This window comes from Pyxicephalus adspersus, chromosome 3 (assembly GCF_032062135.1).
Source record: "Pyxicephalus adspersus chromosome 3, UCB_Pads_2.0, whole genome shotgun sequence".
Classification (NCBI taxonomy): Eukaryota; Metazoa; Chordata; class Amphibia; order Anura; family Pyxicephalidae; genus Pyxicephalus; species Pyxicephalus adspersus.
In genome coordinates, this window is record NC_092860.1 from 51027505 (window position 1) to 51051266 (window position 23762).

Consider the following 23762-nt stretch of genomic DNA (forward strand, 5'->3'; position numbering starts at 1 on the left):
GCTCTAGGACCCCTAAAACCGGCTTTTTAAAAAAGCCAACTGTTTGGCAAAACTACCACACAGTTTCCTAGAACCCCTAATAGACACGGTGCCTTTGCCTGGGCATACACCCCATCTAAGACCATCCCATCCAAACCATGAGACAGTCTGTCAGAATAGTTACAACTATAAAAAATACTTTTCTATATCAGACTCTTGGTACAGGTTCCAGGTCACTGATGTTGGTGCTTTTGGAAGCACAGCAGATTCCAGTGTAATCAGATCAGCCAACATTGGTAAAAAACATGGAGACCTTAACCTTCAAAACCTTATGCCCTGCTTGGAGGAGTAGCTTTATCCCATGTTTTTGTTACTGATGAAGCCATACAGCCATCATACTCTGGACAATGCAAACCAGGTTTTTAAATAAAGGCTTATCTGTGCCAGAAGATATGTAGAATATACCTTTAGAAACCTGGTCAACAAGTGGTGCATACTTTTTTTTCCATGATTCTATTCCCTGAAAATGCTGGGTGGTAAAGGCAACATGCCTTCTACACAATTATGTCCAGGAAACGGAGGGATTTGATGGTGATGACATTCCCGAAGGACAATTGGTATGTGTGACCTTGTCTTTTGACAGGAGAACTAATCATGCTCTTTCTAGCAAAGACAAATCTGCATCATGTCACCAGAGGGAGAACTGTCATGGCAATACAGCTGCATTTAGTTCTCACCAACTCAGTTAGCACCAGTATTATTTCTGGTTTAGTGATAATAATGGTATAATATTAATAAAGGTTTTGTCTTTGCTCTTATCTCCAATAATTCAGATATGTGCTACCAAACAACTATATGCAGGTAAACACTGACTTCAGCTCTTACCATGTGGGAGCAGGACATGTCAATGAGTACATCAGGGCCCGTAGCTAATAAAATGACCTTATATGCCCACTATATTATTTGGCTGAGAAAGTCAAACCACAGATAATGTAGGCTTTGTCATCAATGTTTTCATTGCTGCAGCCAATCAGGAGGGAGCCTCACTGCGGTGCCACACAGGAAGGATTTTTTCATAAGGGACAGCTGAAAAAAGTAAGTATGAAAGTAAAAAAAATAAAAAAAAAAATTTAGAAATTTTGTGGTTTCATTTCTTCTAGGGCATCCATAATCCATTAAGGGAATAAGCACCATATACCCCTGTACTCGTTCCATAGGGTGCAGGGCCCCATTATTAAAAGAGGCTTCCAGATTCCAAATAAGCCCGCACTCACAGACCCTCTTCCCTAACAATGACCTATGCCACAGCTACATAAAGGTGGGGGTATGATTTCAGCCAAAAGGAGAGGGAGATACACACATTTTGGCCCCCTTTACCTTTTGGGAAACTCGGATTGCAGAGGATTCTGTGTGGAAAGAAGACTAGGCACACATACCAATGCTGCCACTATTTCCTATCCAAGGAGGCCTCTTCAAGGTCTGGTTTAAAAAAAAACCATGGGGTTCCCTACACCATTTTTTAGATTATAAAAGAAATAAACAAATAGTTTCAACCCATCTATGACATTTCCAGATTGGCTTATTCAAAAAAAAAAACCACCAGGCTTCCTTTTAATACCTAGGCCGACCTGCCAATGCACCTGGATACCTTTCTAATATCTGTACTGGACTGCCCCCGCACCTAGCTGCCTTTCTAATAACTACAGTGGCCTGTCTGTGCACCTAGCTGCCTTTCTAACTACTGTAGCTGGTCTGCCCCTGCACCTGACTACCTTTCTAACTAGCCTGACTTTCCCCTGTACCTGGCTGGGCTGAACCTACACCTGTTTGACTTTTTAACTACTAGGTTGGCTTGCCCCTGCCTGCCTTTTTAATAACTAAAAAGTCCTACCTCTGCACCTGGCTACCTCTCTAGCCTGTCCTGGACCTGGCTGCTTTTCTAACAACTATAATGGCCTGCTCCTGAGGCTTGATGTTACACAGTGATCACTAGCGCAAACTACTTAAACAATAAATTAAAATAGTAAAACCCTCGTCCTTCTATCAATGCCAGGCTTCTGTCTCATTGCACGTCATGGGGGAAAAAACTAAAGTGTGAACCTAGTCTGATGCTTTGGCTTCAATACAAGTCAATGACCTTGAAGAAGACTATATTCTGAATACTGAAGCCAGACAAGCAGCATTTTCAGCAAAGACAACCCATGTACGCCTCCTATGACGGGTATATATTAAAAGCATGAATTCTATAAATTCTATAGCATAGAAATTCACATAGGTGTATAATCCAAGCACATGTTTAAAACACATCACAACATCCTGGGTATCTTCAAGCTTGCATTTCTCAGCCCATGTGTCTGGTAAGGAAACCTATTCCAAATAAAATGCCTATACTGATTAGTGCATTGAAGCAGACACTCCTTTTCTATGTGTTTTAGCAGACATCATTTACATAAGACATATTTATGATGAAAAAAGAGCTGTATAGTGAAGCAAGTGACTTGCTGGGAGGGAGGGATCAGTTTAATATTGCTGTAAGTGGGATGATCCGGAAATCCTGTAATAAAACAGAGGGTGTCTATAGGAAAATGAGAAGGTTATTGCCTGTCCTTTGGTTTCAGTATGTTTGTATGTCTTTGTATGCTCTTTGCATTGCATGCCCCCTATGCATTGTGTTGCTGCACCCTTGTGATGTGTGCTCATGCTGAAGCAGCATATACAGTAACTTCATGAAGCTGTCTCTTCCCTGAATGCCCTTCAGCAGCGGCTGCAGTTCCTGTTGAGAGCACACATGGACTAGGGGAAGGAGGAGACTGTGCTACAGAAAAAAATGATACTCTAGGGGGAGGGGGGCGAGCTTTTCCTTCCATGGTGCAGAGTTGTTACTGAAAGGACAGGCAAACTGCAGGATCTCGTGTCTGCTGAAGAGGAGAAGGTACAGCATAATGGTTTTCATTTGTCTGTGCATCCACTGGCATAGGGGTAGGAGCTGTCCCATCTTGCCTGGTGCTGAATCTGTATTTCTACATTGCCATTCATTACATTGCTATGTAATAACAGGCACAGGCTTTGCATTGCTTTTATGTTGTCAAGTCATCTTATTATTATTGTGATCCACCTTTTTTACATTTCTAGATACAATTCCTATAGATTGTCTTGGAGTCTGAAGATTTATAGGTTGTGACTGCTGCTGCATCCACTGTCCTAGTAGTGTCAGACATCTGAGCACACTTTGGAAGTTTTGCATGTTTAGCATTTAGAATCTAAAGCAATATATTTGAGAGAGGATTGCATTATCTATAACTTTTTTTTTTTTTGGCATGCATGACAGTGTTAAACATCAGGGTTGCTTTTTAGGATGTGCATTGGGTCTTTGATGGACCAGTAGAGGGAGGTATCAAGCTGTGGTCTATGGAGTAAATGACAATTCTTATCACCTGCAGTGCAGGAGTAAGACTTCTCTGGGTCTGGGATGTCATTTGTAGCAACCCACTAGGCTGTGCAGTGAGGTGGAACATTCTACTGCAAGAAAAGAGTGATTTGCTTTTTATATTGTTACTTGTTATTTTGCAAAATTGGCTGTCAAAACAGAAGACTGAAAAGTCAAAGCCATCCCCCCTAATGGCACACTTTGTGTCTGGATGCCTGATGTGAACTATTGAGACGGCTGCATTGTGATATCTACAAGGGATGTCCATGCTTGTGTTAACTTAACCTGGTTGAGGTCAATCTGCTGCTTTTTTATTTGCCTTTTGTTTTCTAAAAAATAAAGGTGCCCCTTGCTTTAGCATTGTGTCTGGTTTTTCCACCAGCTAAGAAATTGGATCAGGACACCTCACCTTCAAATGTCCCTTTAGACACTTCCCCACAGATGCTGTGCAATACTGTCCGGCTGCCAGAGCTAGTCAAATATGCACACTTTCCCATTTCCAAATATGTTTATGAGCCAAAAAAGCAGTTTTATTGGAATGGATGTGTTTTATAAATGAAAATTTTGTTGTGCATATCCTAGGTGCCAAAGTAAGAGTTTATTTATAAATAACTACACTACGGTACATAGTATTATAATAAATATTGTTTCAGGATAATTTTAGCACTCTGAAATGAGCTATCCAGCAACAATATTTATAAGGATGTCTCTCTATTCTTACCCAAATGTTCCAAATAAACTAGTCCCTATGAAATAGTGTTAGTATTATGTAATAAAAATTCGGAAAGTATGTAATGAACACCACGTACATTTCAGAACAATTTCCTTGTGTGTATAAGTATATTTCATTTGTTACAGGACAGAACAAGAGCTCCCCAGCTAGTCTTGCATGTAATATAAAAAATAAACTGAGTGGAAGGAATCAAAAGCCATCAGCATGGATTTTGTAATGAAGCAAGCTTTGGGAGGTAAGTGCAGTCATTCCTATTCAAACACCCTGTACAGTATGTCAGAAACTTAAGTACAATGCGTCAACTGCCAAAGCTCCTCCCAGTTTCTTGTAAATTCTGCACCATGATGTAAAATACCATAGTCACCATCTGAAAAGCCAGAGGCAAAACATTTGAGTAAGCTGAAAATATTTAGATTATGTTGCCAGTAATCAAGGCATAAGGTAATTCTGCTTCCATTTCCACAATGCATTTGCTTTTTGCAGTTCTTGAAACATATGCACCACAGCTTGCACCATGTGCTAAATTATATTTTAGATGGGCTATCATTAACATCATTTTAAATGCTATTGAACTTGCATTTATGATCACACTAAAAAAATAACTATTTGGACAATCTAAAACTTGGAAGACGTCACTCCGGTGTAGGTTGTAAATCGCACCAAAAAAAGGGTATAAGTTTGGCATTTTTGATTTTTCATATGTTTTACTAAATACTATGTTGGATAAATTTTAATATGTGCTCTGTTTTTTTCACTAGCCTCATTTGCTTATGAAAGCTTACACTTTTTTATATATCCATATTCGATATATCATAGGGTCTGCAGGTGACTTAGATTTTCAGCATGCCTTTCAGATGTTTAATTGAGCTTCAGTAAGTCTTCTTTTCATCAAATAATGACACAACCATTTCATAACTGGGTTTTAATCATACGGTTTTGTTTTTTGGGGATTAAGCCAGTGAGTCTGTCTTTGTTTTAAATGGCTAGTGGCTAATTTAGAAATGGTGTATTTGCTTTTTAATGCCATTTCGCAATGGTAATTAGTATTTAATTTTTGCCAAGCTTACCAGCACTTTCCTGGACAATCACCCACTGCAGCGATTTCCAGCAGCAATGGGTTCTGCAAAAGAAATGGTTGTTTTTCCTCCAACGTTCTAGGTGCAGTGTCAAATTGAGCACTGCAGCATTATTGCCTACATTAAATTATGTTATGCGCAAATCTTTTTTTCTTTTAAAACAACTAGGATAAATGGATTGATTGAAATCTGCTGAGTGCAGAAAAACAATCTTTTAGGACCTGAAATAAGATTGAATCTATTAAAACAGGATTCAGATAAACCCATTTGTCAAACCCTTGACTTAGAAAACAGCTATATCGATAAAGAAAATGATTAAAACTCAGTGAACTGTGGTTAACATGATTTTTAATTCCATTGATTTATGCCAATGGTGTTGTGGAAGGTTAAAGAAGTGACATACGGGATATGTTATAAAATTCTACTCTATTATAATCATATGCAGTTCCAAATCTGGAAGCCATTGGGTAAAGTTTTATGGAGGTGGAATTAAATTGACGTTGGTTTGTAGTCAGCACTGGAGATGCACATAAGGAATAAATCAGAATGGGTTGCATGAATACATGAAAAGGGCTGGACTCAGCAGTCATAAATCTAGAAAGGAATTACACAGCACGTTTGTACTTAATTGAAAAGAGTCCCCTTACATCAATCTATCGAACACTAGAAGATTATTTTAAAGATTGAGTTGACATAAATAATGGCTTCCTGCCATACAGCCCCTCCTTTAGTCATCCACCATGTTATGTCATTATTATGAATTTTAACATTACCCTACCCCCTTGAAGGCGGCATTCTCTGTACAGGCAAAACTGCCATTGTACAGCACAGTCCACCATTGTGTAGGATAAATTACTGAATGTTTCCTAAGCTGCAGTCTCTCAACCTTATTCAGTAGCCTTATACCTTATTTAAGTTCTGCTGTTGGATTTTGTCAAGTGTAGAAGGAACCAGATAAGACAAATATAGGAAAACAAATATAATAAAGCACATGTGCAATAGCTGTGCTTTGCTGCTGCCCCTGGATATGAACCAAGTTTTTAATACATTCCTGTATTCCTTAGGGGATTGCAAGTAAAAAAAGTTTTAGGAGAACAAGTGTTTATTTAATAAATGGACATGAACAGGTTAACAAGGTTCCAATATTGCACTAAGATATAAAGAGGACTGATTATTCAGCAAGAAAGAGTAACATTGTAGCCAAATAAATCACCCACTACTGCCTTGCAGTTTGTAAACTGCACATTCATTTAGACAAGGCAGTGGTATGTACATACGTTCAAGCTATTAAATGAAAAACCTAGATGAACATCCAAGGTCAATAAGTGTTGCTTAGGGTAAGGTGCACTTTAATTTCAAGAATGCTAGTAGACAGCGTATTCTCTGTACAGTTACAAAGAAGAAAGTTGTACCACACTGAAATTTAGGGGGTCAAACAAAAAGCGGTAAAGATGTTTCCTGTAATAGCACTTTTCTGTAGTTTAAACATTAAGCCTTATTTATCAAACTGCCGTACATAAACTCAGCCTTGGTTACTGTACAATCACCGGTAACATGTAAAATGTGGGTTATTCAGCTGCCATTGTCAATGCAGGTTTATCTAAATGGTAAAAGTGTGTGTAATACATTTTAATAAAAGAGACAGCATGTCTGGAGACCAATGTATCAACCTACTAAAGACTACTATTGCACATGACAAGCACAGTTTAGTATGATTGTGTATGTCATTTTTGTCATTTTTATGGTGATCTATTTAAGCTTTGCATAAAAGCTAATATTACTATTATCATTCTTGCTAGCCAACGGTTTTGAAACGGTGAACTCTGCTCTTGTTAAATAAGCAATACCAATTATTATGCTGATTAATATTAATAATATTTTTTTGTAACCTAATAATAAAAGAAAACATAGTCCTAAAAATGAACCACCCTGGAGCATCAGACATATGATCTGGTTTATGTACAGCAAGAAGGTCAGTGAGACTGCTTTCCCTTGCCATATTGATACCAATATGTGGCCCTTTAGCATGTTTTAGGAAGAGTGTCTACTCTTTCACTACTGTTTTTTCATTTGAAAAAGGGGACAGTTCATTTCCATCATGGTTTAGTGCATTAATCTTCATGAATGATAAATTATCGAAGGCCTGGAACTCAAGGTGTTTCAGCCATGGTAGGAATGCGTAGAGATTCCGCTGGGCTTTTAAAACACACAGCTAATGGTGCAGCAAGACTTTACTGCCACCTATTAATAGGAAGGTATGTAGATTAAAAATATGTAACGGCACAAACTATTGTGACAGTTAGTACAGGCCATTAAGACAGGCCTTGCAATGAGGAGGTCACACTGAAGTTTAAGCATATATCTGTTGGTTGGAAACCATAGCAACCATTAAATTTTGCAGGAGAATCAGGACCTTGTTATTATGAAAAACACAAAATCTTATCTGTGCCGGAGTGTGCATATCAACAATTTGTTTCTCTAAAAATTGCTAATACAACTTTTTTTATAATTATAAAATATCAGCTGTATGGATAATAATGTGTTCATCATGGGTCTCTTCAATTTTGAATTCAATTACCATCATGGCCTTCAAAGAATATGTTCTTCTTGTGTTAGCATAAGTTCTTTCTGGATGCCTCAGTTTCCAAATAACGGCTCAAAAACATATTGATAGTTTTACCAGCTTCCAGTCTGTTTGGTTTCCTAGTATGTGTGTGAATGAATGTGCGCTAAAAATCAGTAAAGATGTTACCTTTAATAATGTTTTTCTCATGACTAGGACAACAAGCCTTATGTATCATACTGCCATACATAAACTTATCCTCAATTATTGTACAACCACCAATAACATTTAAAAATTGGTTTATTAATTTAGTTGGAGCCAACCCATGGCTCCAAAATTCAATTTTTCCAAAGTGGGGACTCATGTGAACAGTCCATGTGTTCTAAAAATCATTGTTGTTAATAGTCTATAAATGAATTATTATTAATATTACATTTAAACAACCATCATTTTAAAGATACAAGGTTAGTCTTATTGATTGGTGTGATTTGATCTGAGATTTTTGGCAAACAAGAAGAGGAGGGACTATAGACACCCATGACACTTGTCATCCTGGTCCATATTTATGTAATATGGCACATACTGCACCCATAGAAAATAAATATTTAAACCTAGTGCATGTTTAACCATTAGTAACAGTTTGTATTAAAAAATATAGTTAGGTTTTAAGAATCATGTAAATATATACCATTGCATTCCATACTATTTGATACATACATTTACATATAAATATATCATACAAATATCTGTGGGGAGTTTTCCCAGAGCTAGGGAAGATGGATGGTCTTTTGTTATTTGTAAGTTTATAATTAATGGTTTAAATATACAAAGGTATTGTAACTGGATAAGTTCCATTCTGCATGAATAAAAAATGAACTCTATAAACCTAGAAAGTACTTACAAAAGTGAATTTTCCTAATCATTTGTGATTCCCTTAGTTTCTAATGCCATTTATCATTAGTGGACTGATAACTCAGTAGCATGCCATGTGCATTCTACTTCTTTCCACTGCAAAGTACAACATATAGGTATCATTTCTTCTACTTGTTTTCTAGGAGTAAAAGACATTTTTCTCAAGTAATATCAGTCATGTGGAAACAATAAAATTGCAAAGCAATTGAAACTCTGAACTCAGAATTCAACCACTGTGGGTTCACAAATTAGGTTACCATACGCTCTTCTAGGGAACCAATTTAATTCATCACCCACCAGTGTGCATGCACAATATATGGTCTTCCTGGCACCCTTGGTAACTCTTATCTGTTGCCACCTGGTACAAACTACAATCAGTTGCATAAGCATGGATCACAAATTTGTTGTAACATCTTAGCTCCAGCACAAAACAATCTGGGACTACACTATAAGTAATTATAATATACTAGTCCTTCAGCTGTTTTATTTTAATTGGTTAAAGGTTTGTACTTTATTTGGCGAAAATGTAATCATGCTACACTCTGAAAATTTTATTACCAGTTGACCTGGTTGTAGGCAGTGGGTTTCCTCCAGATGACCATTACTGGTGTAGCCCAGCTATGCTTCTCTGCTGTGCTTGGTATTCATACTGCCTTATCAATTCTCTGAAGCAGCTTCCCTGATGCCCTGAATAAAAAAAGGTGGACCATGTTCAGAGGCCTGTGTTGGTAGAAACAGTTATGAAAATTCTATTCTTCATGCCACCTTATTGGAAGATGGAAAGGAAGAAGTTTAAACCATGCTCTTGTATACACATTTTTATATTTAAAAAATTACCAAAAATACAAGGTGCCTACATTTACAGCATGAATGTGGCCTGGTTGCGCTTACCCATGTAATACTGTACAAAGAAAACCTGAATGAATAAGCCTTGGGTGCAATGCTATACACTTACACTAAATCATATAACATCTGCTTGAATTATATTGAAATGTCGTTATGATGCCACTAGCTCGTTGCTTAAGAATAAAGGACAGATCTATAGATTTGACAAAATCTCAAGGGTTCACTCACTTAAAGTGAACTGTTGCTGCAGTGCATTAACATGTAAGGGTGTGTGCAGTGTGGTGTGCTGCAGTGTGTTGTACATTGCAGTCTACTGACAGGCACTGGGCTGACATTCAAATTTAATGGCACCACAACACCTTATACATAAAGTAGTGCATGTAGTGAGCACTGCTGCAACACACAAGTGTAAATGGGCCATTTATTGCTCAGTTGTTGCCATTATTGTACCTAGTACACTGTAATTTTTAATGTAAACCAAGAACAAATCATGCTTAACAGCATCGTATATTACTTCTTTTTCTGGATCTTTTATATGCTGGATTGTGTGCCATTCTCCAAGTTTATATAGCAATGCATAGTGTTATCACTTGCTACTATCCTGTATGATCTTTAAATGTGGGACAAAAAGTTATAACGCTAGCATATGTGGTCTGGAAAGAGTTTAATTCCCTTACATGATGCTCTCTTTTGGTCTTAAATGTACTAATAAATGTGCTTGGCTCTGCAACTGCAGAAAAAAAAAAGTTTAGTGCCTTGCTGGTTGATTACGGGTAGTTTCCTTTACTTGTAGAGTCTTTAAGGTGATTAAACATTTGCATGCATTGCAAAGATTTTTAATGTTATATTGTCTTACAATATACTTGTATACAATAATAAAACTTCTTAGCTTTAATCTCTGGCCACACAGCACAGCATAGTAGAGCGGAAAAGTAACAGTGGAAAAATTGTAGCTTATATGTGAAGTATAATATACTTTTGAAGCATAATTGCTACAAATTTTTCACTGAGAAGCCCAGCGAACCAGACAGAAATCCATAAGTGCTGACAGGCTCATCAACAACACGTCTACGGTCTTTCACCAGGACCCCAGAGTAACGCACATTTAAATATAAGCTCATTGCTTCAGCAGTGACTGTGTTATTTAAAGAAGGCATTTCTCTTACTATCACAAAAAAAAATCATCATTGGTCATCATTAAACTTTATTTCTACTCAATAAGGGGGCAGCTTGGCAGCCAATGTGACACAGACTGGAGCTTTTTCTCCAGACAGTGTCACATCAAGGACATTGATAGAGCTTTTGCTCCTTAGTCCAGCTCAGCTTCCATCGTAGCGTTATATTTGAACATCTCTACTTGTATTGTTCTAGTTGTACTCTAGTTGTAAAACTGTATTTTAGTAAAATAGTTAGCAGGTGTAGAGTTTTACTGCTACCTTAGTTTGTATTTATGTTGTTTTACAATAATGGTGTATTTTTTTTTGGACAAGTAATATTTTAAATTAAAAAAATATGAACATGTATATCCAGCCATAGAATTAAAGCAGAACAGCACATCAAATGGGTTATTCATGACTTTCCTGTTATGCTTCTGCTTCCAATGACTGAGTTAAATACCCTTTTAGGTTTGATGGACAATCCACTAGAGAAGCCATTATCAACCACAGCTTCATGCAACCCTAGCAGTCCTCATACTGATTCTAGGAGTTCCTTAAGCTGCATCAGATTGAAATTGGTAACTGCAAGTGATGTAGTGCTAGTGATCCTTTTACCACCAAGTGTGTATTTTGTGATGTTGTTTTTAATATTTAAAAAAAAAAATTAAAAAAAAAAGAGTAAAGAAAAACTTTGCCACATTTTTTATTCTCCTAATTTTTATATATATATATATATATATATATATATATATATTTCTAGATATTATTACATTGTATATATATATATATATATATATATATATATATATATATATATATATATATATATATATATGAAGGGAAAATATATGTAATATATATGCTTATCTCAACTCTATAGAAAGCCTGCCATAAAACAAAATGTTCGAGACACTTGTCATCAGAGGAAACACCTTATAATACATCCACATAGAATAAACTACCACTTACATTGTCCCTAGGGATGCTACAAAACAAACACAATGCTACATCAAGTAACTTAGTGTTCATTTGTCTATAATCTCCCCCACTTTACCAGAAATCTTTGCTGCATTTGATAAAAATACACACATATATATATATATATATATATATATATACTGTATTTTACATATTTATATACATACATGCATACATATACATATTATATTTACTATAATAAAAGTTTTCAAGTTGGGGGACCCATAAGGCACTGTAAATTTTGTAGTATAAAGGATATGGATTCAAAAAACTAGGTCAGTACTAGTAGTGTTTGGGTTCAGCCACCATTCAGAAAAAGGTATATAATTCCTATTCATGCTAGTGTACACTGAAACTGAATTAACTTGTAATCCTCATCATAATAATGCATTCAAAATATAGTCAAATGGGAAGTAAGTAGTCATAAAAGCATTTTGTTTCTCAGCCGGGATTATGTGGAACCCTGGGGTTTCTCCAGAGCTTGTTAGAAATTCCTTGAGCAAAGAGCAACTTGTGTCTATCAGTTAAGTTTAAGTGACACCAGTGATTTTGTTGGTTATGAGAAGGGTGACATTTTTCCCACTGGTCAGCAATGTAAGAGGCATTCTTCCTACTATAATATTAGTATGTGTTTTCTAAGGCCTGAAAATGTTTTCAAGGGTTCCCCCATGTTGAAAATGTCGAGAAAGGATGGCATAGACAGTAAACAGGCTTTTAGTAATCTTTTTGGAAAAATTTGGTTCTTTTTCATGCAAAAAAAGAGTAGACAACTTGCTTAAGGTGTGCTCCATTAAAATTAGCAAACAAAGTTGAACTATGGAGAAAAAAGCCTACCATCATGGTACTTGGTTTCAGGTTGCAGGGAGGTCAGCGTCATTCATCCTACTTCCTTTGGATCCAAGCTGTTGTGGGCACATATTGGCATCATCCCACAGCCCAAACTCACAATACTTCTGGATTTCTTATCTATTTACTGTACCATCACCATAGATAAAGAAACCCATGAAATCATGAAACCAGCCGGAGAATGAAGCAAAAAAGGTATATATTTGAAGGCAATGACATTGAGGGTATTTGGGGCTGGGGGGGGGGGGGGGGGCAACTATTTTATTACAACTAGATTCAATTTTGTAATAACAGTTTCATTAGTAATTAATTTCACGTTTTGAGTATTCATGTCTGTCTGTTGAGGCTCAAACTGTGTGCAATACATTTGTTCAAAGTGACCATAGTTGAAAGCGATATCAAACAAAAGTTCTGTGGCTTCCTGCATAACCGATCCGTTAAATTCCTGGACAAGAAGTGTTGAAAACGATACTGAGGCATCTTTTCTTACATTTCCTGGAACAGTGCAGATTTAATTAAAGGTTTTATGTAATGCAAGCATCTAGTAAACAGAATGTGTGGGCAATAAATGATAAAGAGGGATATTTTGAATTTTAAATTTTAAAATATTTTGAATTTTAAAATGTTTGGAGAAATATAATACATGAGGTGATCTTAACTTTGCAATACTTGATATATGTATGGTGAAATATATCACCATTTTGTATTTTTGGTTTTCATTGGTTGGGGTAAATAATGGTTAGAATCCCTGTTTGTGTTATTTTTTTCTGTTTTCTGTTAGAAAGATTTCCTCTTATTTCTTGACCAAGAGCAGCAAGAAGTTAGTGGAAAGTTCTCTATAATTGTGACCATGACAAACAGATAGTTTTTTTTTCCTAAACAGCATTAAAATCTGACAAAGGTTCTAATCATTCCAATAAAAAATAATAGTTGGATTATAACATCAGTCTACTGAGTCTATGGGTTTGGGGAAGTACACCGTTTCATAAAATGTTTACAGATTAAAACATTTGGATTTTAGGTAAATAATTCCTATGGTTCCATGTTTGTTATTTTGGTGTCGGCATTACAAAAAACATGTAAACATCTCAAAAAATGAGAATTTTCAGCAGAGACCAGCATGATAGACCTCCTTACCTAATATTGTGTTTGTGGCAATTTTTTTTTACTTTTTTACATATTGAAAACTGTTTTTTTTTAAGTTTAGGTTTATTCGTTTTGTGTATCTTTTTTACATTTTTTACATTGTAATATCTTTTTTTTCAAAAAAATGTTAATACAAAATGACACTAGGTTTTCTAGCGCAGAGTGCAGAAACAGTTTGCTTTGAGGTTTTTTCTCTCTCTCTAAATGAAATTCCATACATCCCTATTTTAATGGATAATAGCATACCAAAGAATAAGCCACTACGATTCCATTGTGTGTGCAAATTTTAGCTTGGGCTGTTGAGTTTCATAGGCTTTACATGCACTAAAATGTACTTCTGATAACCTGATTTTGATTGAAACAAAAAAAAACAACATTAATAATTAATAACAACAACATTAACGATATGTTTAAACTGGAATTTTACTGGCACTGTATGTTTATATAAATTTAAAAAAAAAGAACGAAATGTGAGTGACAAATCTTGGTTGTTTTTTTTTTTTTTTTTTCAAATTCATTCTGTATTTTACACCACCATAGCAAATATTATGAGCTACTTATTTTCCTCCTGTAGAATTTTTTTTTATGTATCCATAGTGACCCACAGGAACGCTCGGATTTTGCTTTTTGCTATGTAGGAATTGTTGACATACCATGCATGTTCTGTCATTGCATCCTAATGACTTTCAATGCATGGTTTTACTCAGAACCATGGTTACACTGTTGGTAATGCATTATAGAAGAAGTACTCAGATCTATTAGGAGGCATGCCACTGAATTGGCTTTTGAACTGTTTCTTCAGTTTTCCCATATGGCAACAAAATAAATTTGAGCAGTTCCTATGGGTCACGAAAGAAACTTCAAAAGCCTGTGTAATTTTTTGTTGAACATTAGGTGAGTAATACAATGGGAATGCTGATGACAGTGCTATATTTCTATATATTTAGAGCGATATATATATATATATATATATATATATATATATATAGATGGATTTTACCTGAACACATTTATAATTATACATTCAAAGTTACAAAGAGGCATTTTTTTTGGTCTAAGTTAAAAAAAAAATCTTCGAACCAATCTGCCCAGTCATCTTCTCGACTATAAAATGGCCTCATTGTTCCTGGTTGATTGATGGCCAGCACCTTTCAACCCATTTATCTTGGAAATCCAATGACATACTGTGATTGCTGGGTCTCATTGGATTACCACCCAAGGAGATGTCAACCCTGACACAATTTCATATTAAAAACATCCTCAGCAAAAAAAGAAAACAATATATTGTGTTTACATCTCTTTTGCTTCACTGCTGTATAGTAATTATATATTATAAAAAAGTGAAGTCGAACTTTTGGGGTGCATGCTTATCATGCCAGTAAATATGATTTTACCCATTTGTGTCAAATCTGATGAATTTGTAGTTCTACCAGCACATGTGTGGATTAAATCATCTAGGAGCTTCTTGCATATTTCGGAGGCTTCAGTAGAATGATTTCGCTTTAGTAGCATGTCTGCCTTTTCTCACTGGGTCATAATAAAGGTGTCACTTTGGATTTACCAATGATGTCTTCATTCTGGAGAATCAATAAGATGACTGTGATATACAACCGTTTAGCTTTGTAATAACAGTGGCAGTTCAGTGGGCCTGGGAATTCTCATGGGTTTATCTTGTCTTTCAGTAGTCCTGAGAAGTATAGTAAGCCAGTATGTGTTTCCACTCCCCAACAATGACTGGTATAGGTAGTGATGATTTTGGTAGACTTTAGTCTTTTAGAATTATGTACAACCATAATATTAGTTTACTATATACACAAGCCATAATGTACTTGTTGTTCACCTATAGGCTGATAAAGGACATGCAATGAACAATAAATTTAGTTGGCTCTCTTGTCAACAGTTAGAAAATATTATCATCATATTGCAGGAACTTATTTTATAATACCATATATAGTTTAACTAAAAATTACAATATTGTATAACTGTATTTATATAGTACCAACATATCACACAGCGCTGTACATTAAACGGGTTGCAAATGACAGACAGATACAAACAATGAAACAGAAGGAAGAAAGGACCATGTCTAAAATAGCTTACAATCTACAAACAATTTGCATACTTTTGCAACTTTTAATCATTTTCGGACTGTAAATAGTCCTGGTGAATTTTTTTGTGCATGTTTGTCTAGGTTGAAAGATGCCCAGTGTCATTTAACCTGGAGGACCGAGGACATGTTCTAAGTTCAGGGGTCCCTTGGGACCACCCTGTTGTGTCATCAACATGGCACCCTGCGCTCACAATTTACTATGAAGTCAGGAAAATTCAGTCATCACTTACAATTAATAACTATTTCTAGATTTACAGTTGTTGATTTTAGTCCTCATCGTTAACTTGCGTTTGACAACATTTTCTGTCTTAGCACAAGTACGATGTATTGTGCATTTGATCACAATGTAATGCATTGTTTTCCTAATATACACATAGTAACACACATAAAACTCAAGAGAAAGCATTTGAAAAGCAGAAAAGCATTTTTAAAGGTTACGTCCAAGCCTGACTCCAGACCTTTCACTCCTTCTCAAGAGTATGGTCATGCACGTCTCATTCTTATAGTGAACAGCTTTTTTTATTCCATTCAGCCTTTTCTTGACCTTTTTAACATGGAAAAACCCTTGAAATAACATTCAGGTCTTCAGGGAACCATGTCCTATATTTATTATATCCACAACTCAAAGTACATTAGTGTGGTAGTCAGTAGGGTGAATGCTTTTTACATTTTTAGCCAGTGGGGAAAATGTCACCCCCATAGATAGCCAAAAAGATCATTGGTCTTAGTGCTAACTGACTCGAGAGGCACGAATTGCTCATTGCTCAATGAACCCCTAGTGACGTCTGGAGGAACCCTATTGTTCCACACAACCCTGGTTGAGAAATACTAATTGCATGTGACGTCTCCTGGCTTGCAAGGGCAGGTGGTGGGAATCTTTTAATAACATTGGCTTACCCTCATCCCAAATTGTTACCTCCCAAATGCTTTTTCCCTGCACACTGGGTTCATGGCTGATCAGCAAGTATTTGTCTGTCTTGCTGTATAAACAGATTCAACATGCAAGTAAATATGCATGTATTATTATTTTTACACAGTATTTATATAGCGCCAACATGTTACACAGTGCTTTATAGTTTTATAGTCATATCACTAGCTGTCCCTCAAAGGGGTTCATAATCCAATGTCCCTAACATAGTTTAATTAATTTTATTCAGTCTAAGGTTTTAGAGGGAAGCCAATTAACTTAACTGCATGTTTTTGGAATGTGGGAGGAAACCCAGGCAAACACGAGGAGAACCGGCAAACTCCATGTATTCAAAAGAGAGACATTTATTTATTTTACTTTGGCCTGGGCATACACTTTAAAGACCGACAATAAAACACAAAATGACGCTCTATTGGCTAATGACAATAAAAAAGCATTTCGTCATGTCTGCTTTGGTAGGCAGGACTTTAACGTTTAAACTTTCAAAATAGAATACTGTTAATAGAATCTGATCTATGAGTAAATTTAGGAAGCAATGAATGAGCAATTTACTAAATATTTAATGCAAGTGAATCTTCCTGGTGCTTGTGCTTTAAAATACAGAGATTGCACTCTCACTGCATTTTAAATATTCTCTCTGTGTCCCGAAATTCCCTTGAAAAATAGTGCTATATACAGTACAATGTTTGTATTATGTAAGAACTTACAGTTCAATGCCAGATACATAAAATAAGTTGTTTCCAATGGTAAAACACTAACTTTTTGGCTACATGAAAACATGAAGGTCACAAAAATGAATGATTTTAGATGACTCAAGTCATTTGGCACTCTTCAGTCGCATCTGCCATGTTAAATGATCTACGGCGTTTACAGTTTGCCACTCAATGAAATAAAATTAAGTATTTTTACTGGAAAAGTTTGTTTCTTTTTTGCCTGAGAATCCACAACTGTGTTTTTATTATTTTTACTGGTAATTATTTAATGTGATTATAAATGCTAGCTGTTGCTTTTCATCGTTTTATGTTTAATCTTTACTTGAATTTTCCAACTATATTTTTATCATCTACCTGATGTCTTTTTATACTGTAAAATCAAAATAAATGTATAATTTTTCACCGGCAACTCAGTACCAAAGAGGACTTCATTCTGCTTAAGATATTTTGGGGTTTTGCAGGATTTCACATTGCAAGAAGCAATGGGCTCCAATCATTGAAAGAATGTTTCCTGCAGTGTGACATCCTGCAAGATTCTGAGTAAGCATCATCTGGGCAGGAGTGTGGTGCCTAATGTATTATGACAATGCTGATTCATCAAAAATTGCTTGTCCGCAGAAAGGTTTTCATGAACCTTGCACCAAAGAAAAACTAATAAAGTAGTAAATGGCTGCTGATGAAATGTTTATGTTTCATTTTTTTCTTGGTTTATTAGGTTTAGTTTCGTTTTATTAACTTCAATGCTATAATATTATGCCAAATGTAGTTTCAAACACTAAAAAATATTTTCAGTAAAGCAATTTAAGGATCGTGTTTAGAGATGATTTATGAGGAACAAACAGTCAAAGATCATCCTTTACCAAATATGATTTTTGTGAAATGTCATCTAATTTGCTAATAATAATTACTTCAACATATTGTGAAAAGTGGTATGCTTTGGGGTGGTATACCTATTGTATATGAATGGCATACAATTGCAAAAATCACATGCACCTAAGAAATGGAAAATGCTCATATATTTGCTTTGAGCTTCTGCAGGTCATGTTCTCCTCAATGACTATGGTCGGTGCAAGATATCCAGGCTCCTAGGGGGCTGCACAGTTGTGCCAGCACATAAAGCTAACATAATGCAACACTACTGGAATAGGGGAAGCTTCCATATTCATAATGGCAACAAGAATACATACTTTTACACATTTCACTTTATTTACCTCTTTTTTAATGTCTTAATAAAATTACTTTTTATTGAAATTTGTGGTGAAGGAGGTATTAAATCAGTGTTAAATGGTAATTCAAAATGAGTATAAAATAAATTTAAACACAAGATTCTATATTTTTGATAAAGGGCTATGAATATTGTAAAATGCTCAAAAGCATGTATTCCTGGTTTGGTATTTGCATGCTAGAATGATGTAGACTGGCTGGAGACAAGACAATGAACCAACACAAGAGGCTCTATTTTTAAAACAGGAAATCTGACATCTGAGTTTACCTAAAACTTCAAGTAGTAATGATCTGAGGGCAATGAAATTATACATAAAACAAATTTAACTATATCTGCTAAGCCTCATATAGAGAAAAAAGGAATTATTTGTGGCGCTATTGCAAAATCGTTTCCTTAGGGCCAAAAGCAGAATGTTGTATGATTCTAAAATTCTAATCTAGAAACATATTTTGGGCAGCATGTACTAGAATAAAAGCAGCAAAAATGTAACTAGCATAAAATTTGTTTTAGTTTTTATTTTTATTGCAATGTAGACATGGTGTGAACTCATGTTTGTAGCAGCTAACCATGTTTCATTAGGAAAAAATATATTATTATAATGTTATTTCAATGTTAGGATCAACTTGATGTGACTGCTTTTATCAATATGTATTAAGGCTGCAAAAAACCTTGTTTGTGTATTTTATGTATACTTGTACATTTATAGGAGGGCAGCCATCTTTTTCATTCCAAATGGTTGCTTTGTACTGTTCCTTCTCACAATGCAAGGCTATGGGCTCAATCTAAATGCAAAAAGGTAGAGAGGAATCACTTAATAATTGTCATTCTTCTTTTTATAAATGCAATTTCTAAACTGATTCAGATAATCCTATGTTGCAGTTCCTGTGTGAAGTGGAAAACTAATATGGTGCTTGGGTGTTATTTGTTATTATGTGACATTAATATTGTGTTTGTAAAAATGATGGATTCTATTTTAACAAGTAGCAGGATTGCTTCTAAAATACCTGTACATTGTGCTAAGGTACTAAGAAGTACTTTTTTACTTGGTAATAGTGTGCTCTAAATAAAGTGTACATTTGATTTTCATATAAAGTCCCCTTTAATCAACATATTAACAAAAACACAATAATTGTATTTCATAAACCATATATGTTGATAAATTTGATTTAATGTATAAAAAAACATTATTGTGCACATATACTGTTCACAGTACTCCAATATCCCGATTCATGTTCTAAGTCATAACCCAAGACTTAAGCCAGAGTGTTCCTTATATTTCCTATTATGATTTGCACTGTTTACAATAAGCATATTCCCCCTATACATTTGCTGACATTTGCTGTTACAAATCCTCTCCCATTATGTCCTGTACTGTTTACTTAATACCTATTCCCCCTATACATTTACTATGTCATGACCCAACAAATAAGTCATTTTTCTTAGAACAATCTGTACTATTGACAATATACATATTCTGCCTATACGTTTAAAAAGCTATATCCCAATAAATTAGCTTTTCCATTTAACTTTTTCCATACAAGTCCTATTCTGATTTGTTCTGCTTACAATACAGCTTTTCTATTTAATTGTAATAGTTCATAACCATAAGAGAGAAGCCACCAAACATAAAGTAGGTTGTAAAGTTGCTTCCTGGGCTTTCATAAAAAAATCCTTGCCTATCACACCTTTTTAGTCCTTAGAAAAGAACTTTAAAAGAAATAGAAACTTTAAAAAAAATAACAATGTTATTCAAAATTATAGGGGTAGGATAGATGTAAGACATCCTATTGAATTACAATGAACAATGCTAAATTGTTGTATAGGTGATCTAATATTTAGACATTAAGACCCTAATTTCACTTTAACTTTACATTAAACATGTTACAAGGTTGGGTAATTCATCCTTTAATAAAAACAAAATCTTAAGCATAAGTTACCTGCAGTAAAAACCATATCAAAATGATCAGTAGATCAGATATATTGGCATCATTGAGAGATAACAGAAGCTGTCATTTCTGACTTGGGGTTATACAATACAGCTGGATTTACAAATAATAATTACTCACATTTCTGATTATACTTATTATTTTGACATGATCTTGAATATCAAGTTTGATTGCTTTTGCAGATTTGTATGCATGTTTTCTTTAAGAGTTTATTAGGTCAAAAAACCTATATTGGTTTTTCTACCTGTTTCCCTGCTTCCTGTTATTTGCATATAGTGTTTTTTTACATGGCAAGACATCACATGGATGAAGCAGCAACGTTTCTGTGAAATTAAAGTTATTTAACAGTTCATTGGAAATTTATCTCCATCAAGCACTTTAGCTAAAGATGTTAAGGTCCTATTAGAATTTAGAATATGTTTTTAGTTAAGTTCTGCTGTAAAACAAAAACATAGTTTTGTTAAGTATAATGTTTTTACTTGTACTACCAATCTGTCACTCTTTAAGTCATAGTAGGGTAATGTTTAAAATAGGTTATATTTAATATGAAAATCAAAGTGGCAACACAGATGGCCTTTTCATATGCTCAAAATGTGTTGTAAATGTCAAAATACCAAATTCAACCAAATCGTGTATTAATTTTTCCTTTCAAAATACAGACTTTCAAAGGTGTATACATTATTATTTTAGGAATGTACTAAAGTGGAAAATCTACCTGAAAAGAAAAAGAGGCATGAATAGAAAAATTTTGTTTGTTAATAAAATTTCATACTGCAAATATAAAAAGAAAAATACAAATAAATACAAAATCATAGTAAGTAATATAGTAGGAATGTCTAAAGTAAAGGACAGATAATTAAAAAAATAAGCTGGTTTGTGGACAAATGGAGATATGGATAAAGAAGTTGACCTTGACAGTAGGTCGGTTTATGACAGTATGTCATATCCAAACAGTAATAATTACATGCACTGTCTTACATACATACATAAACATAGTAGTTCAACATATAGTTATATAAATATATATACACAAATATATATATTAAAGTTTATATATATATATATATATATATACTTCAAATCAGGTACAATGTTGATAAATATAAAGGTATCCACTTGGTCTGTAGTCAGTCTATAGTCAATCTCATGAAACTATTTGCAATATAAAGCTGTGAATCTGGCATTCAGCACACATATTCTGGTGTAGAATGTTCCAGCTGCATGTTTTTGACTAACTAAAAGTCAGATTTACTGCTTTATAGACCGACCTAGTAAAACCAGGGGATCAGTAATGGAGAAGGATCTGGTGTCACAGTAGATTATACCCTTAATGACTGCATCCAAGGCCAATTTACAGCTCTGGTTGCTGCCAAAATGCTTTCATGCATTAAATAGGATGAAGGATTAGGAGATAAACATTATTTTGACCCTATACAAAGTGTAAGTATGACCTAATTTTATGTACTGTATGTTCAACTTGAATGTTGTATGCTGGAAAATGCAGTGAAATACAACTAAATTATTAAGGGACATGCAAATCATAAAGTAGATAAATGTATTTACCCTTAAGAAGAGGTGATCAAAGTGTGCATGTATTTCAGAAGTGTACTAAATGTATTTCTTTAAGGGAGTATATAATACCCTTAATACAAAGATATATGAAAAATCAATACTTAGCAAAGAAAGTGGCCAATGACTTTTCCTAGTATCCTCAGCCTTTATTGCAGAATATACAGCAACATCCATCTGCCCTATTATACCTAATACACGGTACACCTCTGTTCACCACAAATCTCTCTAGCTCTTATGACCTCCATCTCATCACTGCATACATCAATATTCATTATGTCTTTACCCCCCTAAAGAAGCCAATAAGGCATTGGGACTTGACACCTCTGTTGGATTCCCTTAAATGTTCATACTTTTTTCACTTGATGTAAACCACTTAAAAACCAAACTTGTGGCTAGTGAACTTTGTATAGCTTTTGGGCATCACATTCATATATCTCCACTTGCAGTGGATTTCTTTTTTGTTATACTCCCTAGATAAACTATGCTTAGTTCCATGTGCATTTCAAGCACTTAATTCAATAAAAAAAATATTGCATTATAACTGCCAAAAAAAACCTTTATTTTCCCTTTCTTCATTCCTTATACATGAAAAGACAACCTTAAGGTCACCACAAAGAATAAGAAGGTTATACTTTTTGGTGGCAGCAACAATCCACATATGGAAAAAGTCTTTGTGAAAAAGAGTTGTGCAAATGTAGTCTTTCATAGTGCTGAAGCTAAAAACAACCTAAAACTTCATCTGTTGTTTAATAAACATAATTATAACATACTTATATACATGAATTGATATTTATTCATTTTTATTGTATTTCTATATAAAAAAATAAGCGTTTAACATATTATGTTGTACAGCCTCAGTGAGACTGCACATTTATTTATTGATTTATTTTTTGTACTTGAACTTAAACATTTGTTTTCACCTAACTATATAACCACATATTGTTCATAAAAGTATGTCAACTTTTAATAGGCACATAATAAACCAAACTCGAAGAAAAGCTTCTAAAAACACATCAATAGTAACGCTTTGCAACAGTCTTTGGTTGACAAGGCAGCAGTGTTTGTACAGGAGGCACTTATCATTTATTCTGAGACATAAAATGCAGGAGACAGCTAGAGAAATGATTACTTTTACAGACTTTTCTCAGAGCCTGTTGATTGACAATCAACAAATGGTGAGTGTTTTCCTCTTTTCTAAAGGTATGTTTTTAAAATACCTTTATATACCTTAACCATAAATTTCAATAATTCATGGAAATGACCAAATTCATTTTACACTGTGACTACCACAAGTGTATTAAATGTGTGATTGTTGTACTGTCTACTAGGTGATCATGACAAAAATGTAGTAGAAATTGATTGTGATAATAGGTTCACAGCAGTCATTAGTTGTTTTTTATGTTTTTTTGGCATGTCTGCTAACTTCAAAAGTAGTTGTTTAAGCTACAGAGCTGCTTGATCACTTGACATACTTAAACTGTGTCCTATAACTATTGTACCCTTTGCTCAGGCATGTCTGCTCTCTTTTTGTCCATTCACTTGCTTTTATGTTCAGGCAGTGTTCACTGATAATTTTTCAACGGTGAATGAATCAAAAATAGTTGG

At 34.7% G+C, this 23762-nt stretch overlaps 1 protein-coding gene across 1 annotated transcript in view; it reads left to right on the forward strand.

The window, feature by feature from the left end:
* The first annotated feature begins 2607 nt into the window (after positions 1–2607).
* CPLX1 (complexin 1) overlaps positions 2608–23762 on the forward strand; it is a 135323-nt gene continuing 114168 nt past the window's right edge. The window contains exons 1-2 of the mRNA XM_072404556.1: positions 2608–2911; positions 4265–4374. Coding sequence (XP_072260657.1) covers positions 4344–4374 — 31 coding nt within the window. The 5' untranslated portion in view covers positions 2608–2911; positions 4265–4343. The remainder of the gene's footprint in view (positions 2912–4264; positions 4375–23762) is intronic.